Source organism: Nesoenas mayeri, assembly GCF_963082525.1.
Source record: "Nesoenas mayeri genome assembly, chromosome: 34".
Lineage (NCBI taxonomy): Eukaryota > Metazoa > Chordata > Aves > Columbiformes > Columbidae > Nesoenas > Nesoenas mayeri.
Genome location: NC_137575.1, coordinates 66,052 through 85,206, shown reverse-complemented (window position 1 = coordinate 85,206; position 19,155 = coordinate 66,052). Strand labels below are relative to the sequence as shown.

Sequence of the window (19,155 nt, the reverse complement as noted above, 5' to 3'; positions counted from 1 at the left end):
TCGGCGCCGGCGGAGGCCGCGGCGTTTTGGGGGAAAAAAGGCGAAAAAAAGGCAAAAGCGGCCGGATTTGAACCGAAATTCCACCCACCCCCCCCATTCCCCCTCCCCCCACCGGGAGGGGCGAGCGGCGGAAATGACGAAAGCGCCGCGGAAAAGCGCGGGAGGGGGGGGCGGCAGGTGAGCGGGGAAACGGGGGGGGCGGGGGCCAAGGGGGGGGCGGGGCCAGGGGGGGTGTGGGCGGGGCCAGGGGGGTGGGGGGGAGGCTGAGGAGTAGGGGGCGTGGCCAAGGGGGTGAGGGGGGAGGCTGGAGAGTGAGGGGCGTGGCCAAGGGGGTTATGGGCGGGGCAAGGGGGTTATGGGCGTGGCAAGGGGGTTATGGGCGGGGCCAAGGGGGGTGGGGGGGAGGCTGAGAAGAGGGGGCGTGGTCAAGGGGGTTATGGGCGGGGCCAAGGGGGTTATGGGCGGGGCCAAGGGGTTATGGGCGGGGCCAAGGGGGTGGGGGGGAGTCTGGGGAGAGCGGGCGTGGCCAAGGAGGTTATGGGCGGGGCCAGGGGGTTATGGCGGGGCCAAGGGGGTTATGGGCGGGGCCAAGGGGGTGGGGGGGAGGCTGGGGAGAGGGGGCGGAGCCAAGGGGGTTATGGGCGTGGCCAAGGGGGTTATGGGCGGGGCCAAGGGGGTTATGGGCGGGGCCAAGGGGAGTGGGGGGGAAGCTGAGGAGAGGGGGGCGTGGCCAAGGGGGTTATGGGCGGGGCCAAGGGGGGTGGGGGGGAGGCTGGGGAGAGGGGGCGTGGCCAAGGGGGTTATGGGCGGGGCCAAGGGGGGTGGGGGGGAGGCTGAGAAGAGGGGGCGTGGCCAAGGGGGTTATGGGCGGGGCCAAGGGGGTTATGGGCGGGGCAAGGGGGTGGGGGGGAGGCTGAGGAGAGGGGGCGTGGCCAAGGGGGTTATGGGCGGGGCCAAGGGGGTTATGGGCGGGCCAAGGGGGTGGGGGGGAGGCTGAGGAGAGGGGGCGTGGCCAAAGGGTTATGGGCGGGGCCAAGGGGTGGGGGGGGAGGCTGAGGAGAGGGGGCGTGGCAAGGGGGTGGGGGGGGAGGCCTGAAGAGTGGGGGGGCGTGGCAAGGGGGTTATGGCGGGGCCAAGGGGGGTGGGGGGAGGCTGAGGAGAGGGGGCGTGGCCAAGGGGGGTGGGCGGGGCCAAGGGGGTTATGGGCGGGGCCAAGGGGGTTGTGGGCGGGGCCAAGGGGGTGGGAGGGAGGCTGGGGAGAGGGGGCGTGGCCAAGGGTGTTATGGGCGTGGCCAAGGGTTATGGGCGGGGCCAAGGGGGTTATGGGCGGGGCCAAGGGGGTGGGGGGGAGGCTGAGGAGAGGGGGCGTGGCAAGGGGGTTATGGGCGTGGCCAAGGGGGTTATGGGCGGGGCCAAGGGGGGTGGGGGGGAGGCTGGGGAGAGGGAGCGTGGCCAAGGGGGTTATGGGCGGGGCCAAGGGGGTAATGGGCGGGGCCAAGGGGGTTATGGGCCGGGGCCAAGGGGGTGGGGGGGAGGCTGAGGAGTAGGGGGCGTGGCCAAGGGGGTGGGGGGGAGGCTGGAGAGTGGGGGGCGTGGCCAAGGGGGTTATGGGCGGGGCCAAGGGGGTGTGGGGGAGGCTGGGGAGAGGGGGGCGTGGCCAAGGGGGTTGTGGGCGGGGCCAAGGGGGTGGGGGGGGAGGCTGGGGAGAGGGGGCGTGGCCATGGAGAGGTGGGCGGGGCTATGGTCCTGGGGGCGTGGCTACAGAGCGGGGGCAATGGGGACAATGGGGATCAATAGGAGTCAATGGGAGTCAATGAGAGTTAATGTGGATCAATAAGAGTCAATGGGGTCAATGGGGTCAATGGGGTTAATGGAGTCAATGGGAATCAATTGGGGTCAATGGGGACAATGGGGTCAATGGGTCAATGGGGGTCAAGGGGTCAATGGGGGTCAATAGGGTCAATGGGAATCAATGGGATCAATGGAGTCAATGGGGGTCAATGGGGTCAATGGGAATCAATGGGATCAATGGGGTCAATGGGTCAATGGATCAATGGGGGTCAATGGGGTCAATGAGTCAATAGGGATCAATGGGGTCAATGGGTCAATGAGTCAATGGGAGTCAATGGGGACAATGGGGTCAATGGTCAGTGGGGGTCAATGGGGACAATGGGGTCAATGGGGGTCAATGGGGGTCAATGAGAATCAATTGGGGTCAATGGGGTCAATGGGAATCAATGGGGGTCAATGGGACTCAATGAGGATCAATGGGACAATGGGGTCAGTGGATCAATAGGGTCAATGGGAATCAATGGAATCAATGGGATCAATGGGGGTTAATGGGGTCAATGGGGGTCAATGGTCAATGGGGGTCAATGGGGTCAATGGGTCAATGGGAGTCAATGGGGGTCAATGGGGTCAATGGGGATCAATGGGAGTCAATGGGTCAATGGGGTCAATGGAGTCAATGGGGTCAATGGATCAATTGAGTCAATGGGGTGTCAATGGGGGTCAATGGGGTCAATGGGGTCAATGGGGTCAATGGGATCAATGGGAGTCAATGGGTCAATGGGTCAATGGGAGTCAATGGGGGTCAATGGGATCAATGGGGTCAATAGGGCGTGGTCTCTAAGCCCCTCCCCCCCAGCCTATCGCTGCGGGTGGCTCTGGCGGGGGCGTGGCACGGGTCAATGGGGGTCAATGGGTCAATGGGGTCAATGGGGGTCAATGGGGGTCAATGGGTCAATGGGGTCAATGGGGGTCAATGGGGGTCAATGGGTCAATGGGGTCAATGGGGGTCAATGGGGGTCAATGGGTCAATGGGGTCAATGGGGGTCAATGGGGTCAATGGGGATCAATGAGCTCAATGGGGGTCAATGGGGTCAATGGGGGTCAATGGGATCAATGGGGTCAATGGGGCGTGGTCTCTAAGCCCCTCCCCCCCAGCCTATCGCTGCGGGTGGCTCTGGCGGGGGCGTGGCACGTGGTGCGTGGGCGGAGCCTGCGGCAGCTGGGCCGGGTGCTGGCGCTGCTGGAATCCGTGGGGCGGGCGGCGCCGGCGCTGCTGCGGTTCCGGCACATGGCGCGACTGCGACTCGGCCTGCGGGCCGCCGTGAGTGCCCCGCCCCCTCCCCTGGACACGCCCCCTCCCCCCAGATCACCCCCCCCCCACCCGCAAGATGGCTGACGGGCTCACAAGATGGCTGACGGGTCGGCAAGATGGCCGCCAGTCCCCCAAGATGGCTGACGGCCACACAAGATGGCCGCTGGCACAAGATGGCTGACGGGGCCGCAAGATGGCCGCCAGTCTCCCAATATGGCTGACAGGGCCACAAGATGGCTGACGGGTTCACAAGATGGCCGCCAGTCTCCCAATATGACTGACAGGGCCACAAGATGGCCGCCCATCTCCCAAGATGGCTGACGGGTCAGCAAGATGGCCGCCAGTCACCCAATATGGCTGACAGGTCGGCAAGATGGCCGACGGTCTCCTTAGATGACCAAGGCCACACAAGATGGCCGACAGTCACCCAAGATGGCTGATGGGTCGGCAAGATGGCTGACAGCTCGGCAAGATGGCCGCCCGTCTCCCAAGATGGCCGCCAGTCTCCCAAGATGGCCGCCAGTCACCCAAGATGGCTGACGGGTTGGCAAGATGGCTGACGGGGTCGCAAGATGGCTGACGGGGCCACAAGATGGCTGACGGATTGGCAAGATGGCCGCCAGTCCCCCAAGATGGCTGACGGCCACACAAGATGGCCACCGGTCTCCCAATATGGCCGCCAGTCGACCAAGATGGCTGATGGCCACACAAGATGGCCGCTGGCACAAGATGGCTGACGGGGCCGCAAGATGGCCGCCAGTCTCCCAATATGGCTGACAGGGCCACAAGATGGCTGACGGGTTCACAAGATGGCCGCCAGTCTCCCAATATGACTGACAGGGCCACAAGATGGCCGCCCATCTCCCAAGATGGCTGACGGGTCAGCAAGATGGCCGCCAGTCACCCAATATGGCTGACAAGTCGGCAAGATGGCCGACGGTCCCCTTAGATGACCAAGGCCACACAAGATGGCCGCTGGTCCCGCAAGATGGCCGCCAGTCTCCCAAGATGGCCGACTCGCCCCCAAGATGGCTGACGGGGTCACAAGATGGCCGCCAGTCACCCAAGATGGCCGACAGCCATGCAAGATGGCCACCTGGCTCCCAAGATGGCTGACGGGTTGGCAAGATGGCCGCCAGTCTCCCAAGATGGCGGCCAGTCTCCCAAGATGGCCGCCAGTCCACAAGATGGCCGCCGGTCTCCAAGATGGCTGCCGGTCCCCAAGATGGCTGCCGGTCCCCAAGATGGCCGCCGGTCTCCCAAGATGGCCGACAGCCACACAAGATGGCCGCCAGTCTCCAAGATGGCCGCCAGTCCACAAGATGGCCGCCGCCTCATCCCCTTCCCATGATGCCCCAGGGCCAGCGGCCATATTGGCCCCCTGGCGGCCATCTTGGGGACTGGCGGCCATCTTGGAGACCGGCGGCCATCTTGGGGACCGGCGGCCATCTTGTATGCCTGGCGGCCATCTTGGGGACCGGCGGCCATCTTGGGGACCGGCGGCCATCTTGGGAGACTGACGGCCATCTTGGAGACTGGCGGCCATCTTGGGGACCGGCAGCCATCTTGGAGACCGGCGGCCATCTTGGGAGACTGGCGGCCATCTTGGAGACTGGCGGCCATCTTGTGGACTGGCGGCCATCTTGGGAGACTGGCGGCCATCTTGGGGACTGGCAGCCATCTTGGGGACTGACGGCCATCTTGGGAGACCGGCAGCCATCTTGGGGACTGACGGCCATCTTGGGAGACCGGCAGCCATCTTGGGGACTGGCGGCCATCTTGGCCCCCTGGCGGCCATCTTGGAGACTGGTGGCCATCTTGAGCACCGGCGGCCATCTTGGGCACCGGCGGCCATCTTGTATGCCTGGCGACCATCTTGGGGACCGGCGGCCATCTTGGGAGAGGGGCGGCCATCTTGTATGCCTGGCGGCCATCTTGGGGACTGGCAGCCATATTTGGAGACTAGCGGCCATCTTGTGGACTGGCGGCCATCTTGGGGACTGGCGGCCATCTTGGGGACTGACGGCCATCTTGGGAGACCGGCAGCCATCTTGGGGACTGGCGGCCATCTTGGCCCCCTGGCGGCCATCTTGGAGACTGGCGGCCATCTTGAGCACCGGCGGCCATCTTGGGCACCGGCGGCCATCTTGTATGCCTGGTGGCCATCTTGGGGACCGGCGGCCATCTTGGGGACCGGCGGCCATCTTGGGAGACTGGCGGCCATGTTGGAGACTGGCGGCCATCTTGGAGACCGGCAGCCATCTTGGAGACCGGCGGCCATCTTGGGGACTGGCGGCCATCTTAGGGACTGGCGGCCATATTGGGAGACCGGCGGCCATCTTGGGGACCGGCAGCCATCTTGGGGCACTGTCAGCCATCTTGTCCCGGCGGCCACCTTGGGAGACCAGCGGCCATCTTGCCTCCTCCTTGTTGGCCATCTTACCTCCTCCTTGTCAGCCATCTTGCCCCCCATTTGTCGACCATCTTGCCCCCCGTTTGTCAGCCATCTTGCCCCCCATTTGTCAGCCATCTTGCCCCCCATTTGTCGGCCATCTTGCCCCCCATTTGTCAGCCATCTTGCCCCCCATTTGTCGGCCATCTTGCCCTGACGCCGGCCATCTTGCAGCTCGTGATGCGCCTCCTTCGCGAGGCCGAACCCCCCGGCCGCATCCTCGACGCCCTCGATTGGTTCTTCCCGGAGGGGGAGTGGCCGGAAGCTCCTCCCCCCCCCGGCCCCGCCCAGCCCGTGAGTCCCCGGCTTAAACCGGGAGGGGATTGGGCCAAACGGGAGGGACCCAGGCATACCCCTGGCTCCGCCCCCACCCCCCCAGACACCTCGCGAGCTCCGATTGGTCGGGGAGGCCCAGGAGAGCTTCCGGGACCTTATACTGGGGTTACTGGGAGACCCGGAGCGTCGGGACGAGTATCTGAAGGTAAGACCAGTATAAACCAGTATAAACCAGTATAGACCAGTATAGACCAGTATAGACCAGTATGGACTATAATGGGCTATAATGGACTTGTTACCCCCCCCCCCAGCCCCATTGAGCCCTCCCAGTAGCTCCCAGTGCCCCATAGATCCCCCCCAGTTGGCCATGGGGGGGCTCCCAGTTCATCCCAGTTCATCCCAGTTTGCGGCTGGTCTGGAATATGGCGACCGGTTCCTTGGGGCCCTGGAGAGTCTGTTCCATGAGTTCCTGTGTAGGGTGGAGGCGGCGCTGCCCCCCCCAGACCCCAAACTGGTGAGAATGGGGGGCTATGGGGGCTATGGGGGGCAATGGGGCAATGGGGGCAATGGGGGCAATGGGGTCAATGGGGTCAATGGGTCAATGGGGGTCAATGGGTCAATGGGGTCAATGGGTCAATGGGGTCAATGGGGTCAATGGGGTCAATGGGGCGATGGGGTCAATGGGGGTCAATGGGTCAATGGGGTCAATGGGGATCAATAAGAGTCAATAGGAGTCAATGAGAGTTAATGCGGATCAATAAGAGTCAATGGAGGTCAATGGGGTCAATGGGTCAATGGGGTCAATGGAATCAATAAGAGCGAACATGGATCAATAAGAGTTAATGGGGTCAATGGGGACAATGGGACCCATAGACACCCATAGAGATCAATAGAAGTCAATGGGGGTCAGTGGGGATCAATGGGGGTCAATGGGGATCAATAAGAGTCAATAGGAGTCAATGAGACTTAATGCGGATCAATAAGAGTCAATGGGGTCAATGGGATCAATGGGAGTCAATGGGGTCAATGGGGTCAATGGGGTCAATGGGTTAATTGGTCAATGGGGTCAATGGGGATCAATAAGAGTCAATAGGAGTCAATGAGAGTTAATGTGGATCAATAAGAGTCAATGGGGTCAATGGGTCAATGGGGTCAATGGGTCAATGGGGGTCAATGGGGTCAATGGGTCAATGGGGATCAATGGGGGCGATGGGGTCAATGGGTCAATGGGTCAATGGGGTCAATGGGTCAATGGGGATCAATGGGGGTCAATGGGGTCAATGGGGTCAGTGGGGTTCAATGGGGATCAATAAGAGTCAATAGGAGTCAATGAGAGTTAATAGGGATCAATAAGAGTCAATGGGGTCAATGGGGCGATGGGGTCAATGGGGGTCAATGGGTCAATGGGGTCAATGGGGATCAATAAGAGTCAATAGGAGTCAATGAGAGTTAATGCGGATCAATAAGAGTCAATGGGGTCAATGGGTCAATGGGGGTCAATGGGGTCAATGGGGTTAATGAGGGTCAATGGGGTCAATGGGATCAATGGGGTCAATGGGTCAATGGGGTCAATGGGGTCAATGGGGGCAATGGGGGTCAATGGGGTCAATGGGGTCAATGGGTCAATGGGGTCAATGAGATCAATGGGGTCAATGGGTCAATGGGATCAATGGGGCTCAATGGGGGTCAATGGGCTCAATGGGCGGCACCGCACCCCCCTTTGACCCCGCCCCCTCCTTGGCCCCGCCCCCCAGCTGCAGGAGCTGGTTCTCAGCCACGCCCCCCCCAGGCCCCGCCCCCTGGACCTGCCAATCCTCAGCCGCTACCTGAGCGACGTGGGACACGCCCCCCGGGGTAGGGCGGGGCCGGGGGGGGCGTGGCCTCAAGGGGGGCGTGGCCTCAATGGGGCGTGGCCTCAGGGGCTCTGTCTCCCAGCCCCCCCCCCTCCCCATTCATCCCTATTCCCCCCCCCCAGTCCCCCCGCTGGCCCCGCCCCCTCCGAGGCCACGCCCCCCGCGCAGGCTCCGCCCCCTCCGGCTGCCGCCATTGGGTGAGTGCCAAGGGGGCGGGGCTTGGGGGGGGGGGCGGGACTGACGACAACCAATGGGGACATTTCACCCCATTTCCCCCCATAGAGTTCATCGGTGACCCCGAAGTGACCCCGCCCAAGCAGGTAATTAGCATGGGGGGGGGTGCTAATTAGCATGGGGGGGCTAATTAGCATAGGGGGGGTTAATGGGGGGGGGTGCTAATTAACGTGCATAATTAATAGCATGGGGGTTAATTAAGCCGCTTTTCCCCCCTCCAGGCCCGTCCCCGCCGCTCCCCCCCCCCGCCCCGGTGAGTAATCACCCCCCTAATTAACCCCCTTTGCTTAATTAACCCGCTGCCAAATAATGAGCCATTCAGCCCTATGCGCTGCCAAATAAGGAGCCAGCGCGCCCCCCCCCACTACACAGTCCCGCCCCCCGCGCTCCCTGATTGGCCCGCGCCCGCGCCGCTCGCTCCCCATTGGCCCGCTACCCGCCCGCATTGCCCTCAATGGGACCGCACCACCCGCGCGGGAGGGGGGGGGGGGAGCGCCGCCTTTAAAACCCTCTTAAAACCGCTAAATTCGGTTAAAACGCGCGCGGGAGGGGGTGGGGCTGCCCCCCCGCAACGCTTCGTTTGTGTAAAAATGTGTAAAAATGTGTAAAAAGCCGTTTTTTGGACGTTTTACGGTGTTTTCCCCCCCCCCCCCCCGGCGCGGCGCGGTGGGCCGGCGCGAAGCGCGCAGCCAATCAGAGCGCGGGGGGGGCGGCGCCGCCTCCCAGCGTCCCCCGCGGCGGCGCCATTTTGAGAGTGGCGGGGGGAGCAGCCGCTGGGCCGCTCGTTAGTTGGTCCGCTAATTAATTAATGAAGGGCGGGGCGTTAATTACAAGCGGTTAATTAAGGAGGAGGAGGGGGGGGGCGTGGTTTTGGGGGTGATTTCCGCTTCCGGCCCAGCGGGGAAAGCGCCGGGGACGCCGCGATGCTGATTAAAGTGAAGGTGAGGGGGGGGGGGGGGGGGCGCGGGGGATTGTGGGAAAGGGGGGGGGGGGCCCATTGACTCCCATTGATTCCCATTGACTCCCATTGACCCCCATTGACTCCCATTGACTCCCATTGATCCCATTGACCCCCATTGATTCCTATGGAGCCCCATTGATTCCTATGGAGCCCCATTGACTCCCATTGATTCCTATGGAGCCCCATTGACTCCCATTGATTCCTATGGAGCCCCATTGAGCCCCATTGAAATGAATTGAGCCCCAGTGACCCCCCCCAGTTCATCCCAGTTCATCCCAGTTCATCCCAGTGACCCCCATTGCCCCATAGATCCCCCCCAGTTCAAACCAGTGACCCCCCCAGTTCATCCCAGTTCATCCCAGTTCATCCCAGTGCCCCATAGATCCCTCCCAGTTCATCCCAGTTCATCCCAGTTCATCCCAGTGACCCCCCAGTTCAAACCAGTTGCCCCTTTAATGTCTCCCAGTTCATCCCAGTTCATCCCAGTTCATCCCAGTTCATCCCAGTGCCCCATAGATCCCTCCCAGTTCATCCCAGTTGCCCCTTTAGTGTTTCCCAGTTCATCCCAGTTCATCCCAGTTCAAACCAGTGACCCCTCAGTGTCTCCCAGTTCATCCCAGTGACCCCCATTGCCCCATAGATCCCTCCCAGTTCAAACCAGTGACCCCCCAGTTCATCCCAGTTCATCCCAGTGACCCCTTTAGTGTCTCCCAGTTCATCCCAGTTCATCCCAGTTCATCCCAGTGACCCCCATTGCCCCATAGATCCCCCCCAGTTCAAACCAGTGACCCCCCCAGTTCATCCCAGTGACCCCTTTAGTGTCTCCCAGTTCATCCCAGTTCATCCCAGTTCATCCCAGTGCCCCATAGATCTCTCCCAGTTCATCCCAGTTCATCCCAGTTCAAACCAGTGACCCCTATTGCCCCATAGATTCCCCCCCAGTTCATCCCAGTGCCCCATAGATCCCTCCCAGTTCATCCCAGTTCATCCCAGTTCAACCCGGTGACCCCCCTCAGTTCATCCCAGTTCAACCCAGTGACCCCCCAGTTCATCCCAGTGACCCCCCAGTTCATCCCAGTTCATCCCAGTGCCCCATAGATCCCTCCCAGTTCACCCCAGTTCAAACCAGTGACCCCCCCCAGTTCATCCCAGTTCATCCCAGTTCATCCCAGTTCATCCTAGTGACCCCCCAGTTCATCCCAGTTCATCCCAGTTCATCCCAGTGCCCCATAGATCCCCCCCAGTTCAAACCAGTTCATCCCAGTTCATCCCAGTGACCCTTTTAATGTCTCCCAGTTCATCCCAGTGACTCCCCAGTTTATCCCAGTTCATCCCAGTTCATCCCAGTGACCCCCCAGTTCAAACCAGTTGCCCCTTTAATGTCTCCCAGTTCATCCCAGTTCATCCCAGTTCATCCCAGTTCATCCCAGTGCCCCATAGATCCCTCCCAGTTCATCCCAGTTGCCCCTTTAGTGTTTCCCAGTTCATCCCAGTTCATCCCAGTTCAAACCAGTGACCCCTCAGTGTCTCCCAGTTCATCCCAGTTCATCCCAGTGCCCCATAGATCCCCCCCAGTTCAAACCAGTGACCCCCCAGTTCATCCCAGTTCATCCCACTGACCCCTTTAGTGTCTCCCAGTTCATCCCAGTTCATCCCAGTTCATCCCAGTGACCCCCATTGCCCCATAGATCCCCCCCAGTTCAAACCAGTGACCCCCCAGTTCATCCCAGTTCATCCCAGTTGCCCCTTTAGTGTCTCCCAGTTCATCCCAGTTCATCCCAGTTCAAACCAGTGACCCCTCAGTGTCTCCCAGTTCATCCCAGTTCATCCCAGTTCATCCCAGTGCCCCATAGATCCCTCCCAGTTCATCCCAGTTCATCCCAGTTCAACCCGGTGACCCCCCCCAGTTCATCCCAGTTCAACCCAGTGACCCCCCAGTTCATCCCAGTGACCCCCCAGTTCATCCCAGTTCATCCCAGTTCATCCCAGTGCCCCATAGATCCCCCCCAGTTCAAACCAGTTCATCCCAGTTCATCCCAGTGACCCCTTTAATGTCTCCCAGTTCATCCCAGTGACCCATAGATCCCTCCCAGTTCATCCCAGTTCATCCCAGTGACCCCCCAGTTCAAACCAGTTGCCCCTTTAATGTCTCCCAGTTCATCCCAGTTCATCCCAGTTCATCCCAGTGCCCCATAGATCCCTCCCAGTTCATCCCAGTTGCCCCTTTAGTGTTTCCCAGTTCATCCCAGTTCATCCCAGTTCAAACCAGTGACCCCTCAGTGTCTCCCAGTTCATCCCAGTTCATCCCAGTGCCCCATAGATCCCTCCCAGTTCAAACCAGTGACCCCCCCAGTTCATCCCAGTTCATCCCAGTGACCCCTTTAGTGTTTCCCAGTTCATCCCAGTTCATCCCAGTTCATCCCAGTGACCCCCATTGCCCCATAGATCCCCCCCAGTTCAAACCAGTGACCCCCCAGTTCATCCCAGTTCATCCCAGTTGCCCCTTTAGTGTCTCCCAGTTCATCCCAGTTCATCCCAGTTCAAACCAGTGACCCCTCAGTGTCTCCCAGTTCATCCCAGTTCATCCCAGTTCATCCCAGTGCCCCATAGATCTCTCCCAGTTCATCCCAGTTCATCCCAGTTCAAACCAGTGACCCCTATTGCCCCATAGATTCCCCCCCAGTTCATCCCAGTGCCCCATAGATCCCTCCCAGTTCATCCCAGTTCATCCCAGTTCAACCCGGTGACCCCCCTCAGTTCATCCCAGTTCAACCCAGTGACCCCCCAGTTCATCCCAGTGACCCCCCAGTTCATCCCAGTTCATCCCAGTGCCCCATAGATCCCTCCCAGTTCACCCCAGTTCAAACCAGTGACCCCCCCAGTTCATCCCAGTTCATCCCAGTTCATCCCAGTTCATCCCAGTTCATCCTAGTGACCCCCCAGTTCATCCCAGTTCATCCCAGTTCATCCCAGTGCCCCATAGATCCCCCCCAGTTCAAACCAGTTCATCCCAGTTCATCCCAGTGACCCCTTTAATGTCTCCCAGTTCATCCCAGTGACTCCCCAGTTTATCCCAGTTCATCCCAGTTCATCCCAGTGACCCCCCAGTTCAAACCAGTTGCCCCTTTAATGTCTCCCAGTTCATCCCAGTTCATCCCAGTTCATCCCAGTTCATCCCAGTGCCCCATAGATCCCTCCCAGTTCATCCCAGTTGCCCCTTTAGTGTTTCCCAGTTCATCCCAGTTCATCCCAGTTCAAACCAGTGACCCCTCAGTGTCTCCCAGTTCATCCCAGTGACCCCCATTGCCCCATAGATCCCCCCCAGTTCAAACCAGTGACCCCCCAGTTCATCCCAGTTCATCCCAGTGACCCCTTTAGTGTCTCCCAGTTCATCCCAGTTCATCCCAGTGACCCCCCAGTTCAAACCAGTTCAACCCGGTGACCCCCCAGTTCATCCCAGTTCAACTCGATGACCCCCCCAGTTCAAACCAGTTCAACCCGGTGACCCCCCAGTTCATCCCAGTTCATCCCAGTGACCCCCCCAGTTCAAACCAGTTCAAACCACTGACTCCCCCAGTTCATCCCAGTTCAACCAGTGACCCCCCAGTTCATCCCAGTGACCCCCCCAGTTCAAACCAGTTCAACCCAGTGACCCCCCCAGTTCATCCCAGTTCAACTCGGTGACCCCCCCAGTTCATCCCAGTTCAACCCGGTGACCCCCCCAGTTCAAACCAGTTCAACCCGGTGACCCCCCAGTTCAAACCAGTTCAATCTGGTGACCCCCCCAGTTCATCCCAGTGACTCCCAGTGACCCCCCCAGTTCAAACCAGTTCAAACCAGTGACCCCCCCAGTTCATCCCAGTTCAACCAGTGACCCCCAGTTCAAACCAGTGACCCCTCCGGTTCATCCCAGTTCAAACCAGTGACTCCCAGTTCAACCCCGTGACCCCCCCAGTTCATCCCAGTTCAACCCGGTGACTCCCCCAGTTCAAACCAGTGACTCCCAGTTCAACCCCGTGACCCCCCCAGTTCAAACCAGTTCAACCCGGTGACCCCCCAGTTCAAACCAGTGACTCCCAGTTCAAACCAGTTCAACCCGGTGACCCCCCCCAGTTCAAACCAGTTCAACCCGGTGACTCCCAGTTCATCCCAGTGCCCCCCATTCCACCCCATTCACCCCATTTCCCCCCCCAGACCCTGACGGGCAAAGAGATCGAGATCGACATCGAACCCACCGACAAGGTACGGAAGCCCCGCCCCTTGGGGCCCTTTGGCCACGCCCCCCACCCCGTGACCACACCCCCCCACGTGGCCACACCCCCCCACGTGGCCACACCCCCCACCCACATGGCCACACCCCCACCCCTTTGGCCACACCCCCACCCATGTGACCACACCCACCAATGGCCACGCCCCTCACCCGCATGACCACACCCCCCAATGGCCACGCCCCCCCACCCACGTGGCCACACCCCCCCAATGGCCACACCCCCCTCCCCATGGCCACACCCCCCTCCCCATGGCCACACCCCCTCAATGGCCACACCCCCCTCCCCATGGCCACACCCCCCACACTGTGGCCACACCCCCCCCATGGCCACACCCCCCCACGTGGCCACACCCCTCCAGCCATGTGACCACACCCCCTAATGGCCACACCCCCAACCACGTGGCCACACCCCCCAATGGCCACACCCTCCAATGGCCACACACCCCCCCCAATGGCCACACCCCCCACCCACGTGACCACCCCCCCCAATGGCCACGCCCCCACACACGTGGCCACACCCCCAAATGGCCACACGCCCCACCCACGTGGCCACACCCCCCAATGGCCACACCCCCCACCCACATGGCCACACCCCCTCAATGGCCACACCCCCCTCCCCATGGCCACACCCCCCACACTGTGGCCACACCCCCCCCATGGCCACACCCCCCCACGTGGCCACACCCCTCCAGCCATGTGACCACACCCCCTAATGGCCACACCCCCCAACCACGTGGCCACACCCCCCAATGGCCACACCCCCCAATGGCCGCACACCCCCCCCAATGGCCACACCCCCCACCCACGTGACCACCCACCCAATGGCCACACCCCCCACCCACGTGACCACACCCCCCCCAATGGCCACACCCCCCACCCACGTGACCACACACCCCCCCCAATGGCCACACCCCCCACCCACGTGGCCACACCCCCCAATGGCCACACCCCCCATTGGCCACACCCCCCCAATGGCCACACCCCCCACCCACGTGACCACACCCCCCCTCCAATGGCCACGCCCCCCACCCACGTGGCCACACCCCTCAATGGCCACACCCCCCAATGGCCACACCCCCCACCCACATGGCCACACCCCCACCCCTTTGGCCACACCCCCACCCATGTGACCACACCCCCCAATGGCCACTCCCCCCACCCGCGTGACCCCACCCCCCAATGGCCACGCCCCCCACCCACGTGGCCACACCCCCCAATGGCCACACACCCCCACGTGGCCACACCCCTCCAGCCATGTGACCACACCCCCCAATGGCCACACCCCCCAATGGCCACACACCCCTCCCCAATGGCCACACCCCCACCCATGTGACCACACCCCCACCCCTTTGGCCACACCCCCACCCATGTGACCACACCCCCCAATGGCCACGCCCCCCACCCGCGTGACCACACCCCCCAATGGCCACGCCCCCCACCCACGTGGCCACACCCCCCAATGGCCACACACCCCCACGTGGCCACACCCCTCCAGCCATGTGACCACACCCCCCAATGGCCACACCCCCCAATGGCCACACACCCCCCAATGGCCACACCCCCCAATGGCCGCACACCCCCCCCCAATGGCCACACCCCCCACCCGCATGACCACACCCCCCAATGGCCACGCCCCCCACCCACGTGACCACACCCCCTCCAATGGCCACACCCCTCACACACGTGACCACACCCCCCAATGGCCACACCTCCCAATGGCCACACCCCCCAATGGCCACACCCCCACCCACATGGCCACACCCCCACCCCTTTGGCCACACCCCCACCTATGTGACCACACCCCCCAATGGCCACGCCCCCACACACGTGGCCACACCCCCCCCCCTTGGCCACACCCCCACCCACGTGACCACACCCCCAATGGCCATGCCCCCCACCCGCGTGACCACACCCCCCAATAGCCACGCCCCCCACCCACGTGGCCCCCCCCCCCCAATGGCCACACCCCCCACCCACGTGACCACACACCCCCCCCAATGGCCACACCCCCCACCCACGTGGCCACACCTCCCAATGGCCACACCCCCCAATGGCCACACCCCCCACCCACGTGGCCACACCCCTCCAATGGCCACACCCCCCAACTCCATGGCCACACCCCCCACCCCCCTGGCTTTGCCCATTGATGGGTGGGGGGGGGGGGGGTTTGGGGGCCTATTGGCCACGCCCCACACCCCATTGGCCACACCCCCTCACCCCATGGCCCCGCCCCCACCCTGTGGCCACACCCCCCCACCCCATGGCCCCGCCCATTGATATGGGGGGGTTTTGGGGGGCAGGTGGAGCGGATCAAGGAGCGGGTGGAGGAGAAGGAGGGGATCCCCCCCCAGCAGCAGCGGCTCATCTACAGCGGGAAGCAGATGTGAGACATGGGGACATGGGGACAATGGGGACAATGGGGGCGATGGGGACGATGGGGGCGATGGGGACAATGGGGGCAATGAGGCCAATGGGTCAATGGGGGTGAATGGGGTCAATGGGTCAATGGGGTCAATGGGGTCAATGGGTCAATGGGGGTCAGTGGGGACAATGGGGGCAATGGGGTCAATGGGGGCGATGGGGGCGATGGGGACAATGGGGGTGATGGGGGTCAATAGGAGTCAATAGGAGTCAATGAGAGTTAATGAGGATCAATAAGAGTCAATGGGGTCAATGGGGATCAATGGGGATCAATAAGAGTCAATAGGAGTCAGTGAGAGTTAATGGGGATCAATAAGAGTCAATGGGGTCAATGGGATCAATCGAGGTCAATGGGGACAATGGGACCCATAGACACCCATAGAGATCAATAAAAGTCAATGGGGTCAATGGGGTCAATGGGTCAATGGGGTCAATGGGGTCAATGGGGGTCAATGGGGATCAATAAGAGTCAATAGCAGTCAATGAGACTTAATGGGAGTCAATAAGAGTCAATGGGGTCAATGGGGATCAATAAGAGTCAATAGGAGTCAATGAGAGTTAATGGGGATCAATAAGAGTCAATGGAGTCAATGAGGATCAATAAGAGTCAATAGGAGTCAATGAGAGTTAATGGGGATCAATAAGAGTCAATGGGGTCAATGGGGATCAATAAGAGTCAATAGGAGTCAATGAGAGTTAATGGGGATCAATAAGAGTCAATGGGAGTCAATGAGAGTTAATGGGGATCAATAAGAGTCAATGGGGTCAATGGGGATCAATAAGAGTCAATAGGAGTCAATGAGAGTCAATGGGGATCAATAAGAGTCAATGGGGTCAATGGGGATCAATAAGAGTCAATAGGAGTCAATGAGAGTCAATGGGGATCAATAAGAGTCAATAGGGTCAATGGGGATCAATAAGAGTCAATAGGAGTCAATGAGAGTTAATGGGGATCAATAAGAGTCAATGGGGTCAATGGGGATCAATAGGAGTCAATGAGAGTTAATGGGGATCAATAAGAGTCAATGGGGTCAATGGGGATCAATAAGAGTCAATAGGAGTCAATGAGAGTTAATGGGGATCAATAAGAGTCAATGGAGTCAATGGGGATCAATAAGAGTCAATAGGAGTCAATGAGAGTTAATGGGGATCGATAAGAGTCAATGGAGTCAATGAGGATCAATAAGAGTCAATAGGAGTCAATGAGAGTTAATGGGGATCAATAAGAGTCAATGGGGTCAATGGGATCAATCGAGGTCAATGGGGACAATGGGACCCATAGACACCCATAGAGATCAATAAAAGTCAATGGGGTCAGTGGGGTCAATGGGTCAATGGGGTCAATGGGGTCAATGGGGGTCAATGGGATCAATAAGAGTCAATAGCAGTCAATGAGACTTAATGGGAGTCAATAAGAGTCAATGGGGTCAATGGGGATCAATAAGAGTCAATAGGAGTCAATGAGAGTTAATGGGGATCAGTAAGAGTCAATGGGGTCAATGGGATCAATCGAGGTCAATGGGGACAATGGGACCCATAGACACCCATAGAGATCAATAAAAGTCAATGGGGTCAATGGGGTGAATGGGTCAATGGGGTCAATGGGGTCAATGGGGATCAATGGGGTCAATGGGTCAATGGGGGTCAATGGGGTCAATGGGTCAATGGGGGTCAATGGGGTCAATGGGATCAATGGGGTCAATGGGGGTCAATGGGGTCAATGGGGTCAATGGGATCAGTGAGGTCAATGGGTCAATGGGATCAATGAGGGTCAATGGGGTCAATGGGGTCAATGGGTCAATGGGGTCAATGGGGTCAATGGGGGTCAATGAGTCAATGGGGTCAATGGGGTCAATGGGATCAATGAGAATCAATGGGGTCAATGGGGGTCAATGAGTCAATGGGGGTCAATGGGATCAATGAAATCAATGGGGGTCAATGGGGTCAATGGGATCAATGGGGTCAATCGGGTTCAATGGGATCAATGGGATCAATGGGGTCAATGGGTCAATGGGGTCAATGGGGGTCAATGGGATCAATGGGGTCAATGGGGTCAATGGGTCAATGGGGTCAATGGGATCAATGGGGTCAATGGGGGTCAATGGGGTCAATGGCGTCAATGGGGTCAATGGGGTCAATGGCGTCAATGGGATCAATGGGGGTCAATGGGGTCAATGGGTCAATGGGGTCAATGGGGTCAATGGGATCAATGGGAATCAATGGGAGTCAATGGGGGTCAATGGGACCAATGGACTCAACGGTGCTCAATGTGCTGACCAATGGGCTCACGGTGGGCGTGTCTTATCCCCCGAGGAGGAGGGGGTGGTGGTTGGGTGGAGGGGTGTGTGGGCGTGTCCTCATCGCCGCCCTCCCATTGGCTGCCGCAGGAACGACGAGAAAACCGCGGCCGACTACAAGATCCAGGGGGGGTCGGTGCTGCACCTGGTGCTGGCGCTCAGGGGCGGGGCTTCCGGGGGCGGGGCCTCGGGGGGCGGGGCCTCCGGGGGGCGGGGCCTCCGGGGCGCCTGAGGCGGGGTGCGCTCTAAATGGGGGGTGTGGCCACGAGGGGGCGTGGCCACAAGGGGGCGTGGTCTGGGCTGATCCAACAGTCCCCCCCCCCCCCCCCCCGCCCTGAGTTGGTTTCGCCCATTTCCCCCCCCCCCCCCCGGGTTCAATAATAAAGAGAATTGAGGGAATTTGGGGCATTTTGGGCATTTTGAGTCAATTTTGAGTCATTTTGAGTCAATTTTGAGTCATTTTGAGGCATTTTGGGGCAATTTTGTGTCAATTTTGGGGCATTTTGGGCCATTTTGAGGCATTTTGGGGCCATTTTTAGGGCTTTTTGTGTCAATTTTGAGGCATCTTGAGTCAATTTTGGGGCATTTTGGGTCAATTTTGGGCCATTTTGGGTCATTTTGGGTCAACTTTGAGTTATTTTGTGTCACTTTTGGGTCAATTTTGGGTCATTTTGGGTCATTTTATGTCAATTTTGAGTCAATTTGGGGCCATTTTGGGGCCATTTTTAGGGCTTCTTGTGTCAATTTTGAGTCATTTTGGGTCAATTTGAGTCAATTTTGGGTCATTTTGGGTCCATTTTCTGTCAATTTTTGGGCCATTTTTGGGTCATTTTGAGTGAATTTTGAGTCATTTTGGGTAAATTTGTCAATTTTGGGTCATTTTGAGTCAATTTTGGGCCATTTTGGGTCATTCTGAGTCAATTTTTGGTCATTTTGAGTCAATTTTGGGCCATTTTGGGTCCATTTTTAAGTCATTTTGGGCCATTTTGTGTCAAATTTGGGTCATTTTGGGTCATTTTGAGTCAGTTTTGAGTCATTTTGGGTCATTTTGAGTCAATTTTGGGCCATTTTGTGTCAATTTTGGGCCATTTTTGGGTCACTTTGGGTCAATTTTGAGTCATTTTGGGTCATTATGAGTCAATTTTGGGTCAATTTGGGTCATTTTGGGTCCATTTCTGGGTCAATTTGGGTCAATTTGGGGTCATTTTGGGTCATTTTGGGTCATTTTCTGTCAATTTTGAGTCAATTTTGGGTCAATTTTGGGTCAATTTGGGTCAATTTTGGGTCA

General features: G+C 59.5%; 2 protein-coding genes across 2 annotated transcripts; both read left to right on the top strand.

Annotated features, from left to right (window-relative positions):
- Positions 1-21: 21 nt before the first annotated feature.
- On the top strand, positions 22-8,175 carry TINF2 (TERF1 interacting nuclear factor 2; the record flags this gene model as incomplete). Its single annotated transcript, XM_080361567.1, has 9 exons — positions 22-177; positions 2,947-3,112; positions 5,730-5,849; positions 5,935-6,036; positions 6,235-6,345; positions 7,586-7,685; positions 7,807-7,881; positions 7,967-8,004; positions 8,140-8,175. Exons 1-9 carry the CDS (start codon positions 134-136, stop codon positions 8,173-8,175), a joined length of 792 nt encoding a protein of 263 aa, XP_080217693.1. The 5' UTR covers positions 22-133.
- A 543-nt stretch (positions 8,176-8,718) lies between these two features.
- On the top strand, positions 8,719-18,099 carry NEDD8 (NEDD8 ubiquitin like modifier; the record flags this gene model as incomplete). The annotated part of the gene is made up of 4 exons (XM_080361566.1): positions 8,719-8,859; positions 13,074-13,121; positions 15,450-15,532; positions 17,958-18,099. The coding sequence occupies exons 1-4, from the start codon at positions 8,842-8,844 to the stop codon at positions 18,097-18,099; spliced, it is 291 nt and encodes a 96-aa protein (XP_080217692.1). The 5' UTR covers positions 8,719-8,841.
- Between the last annotated feature and the right edge of the window lie 1,056 nt (positions 18,100-19,155).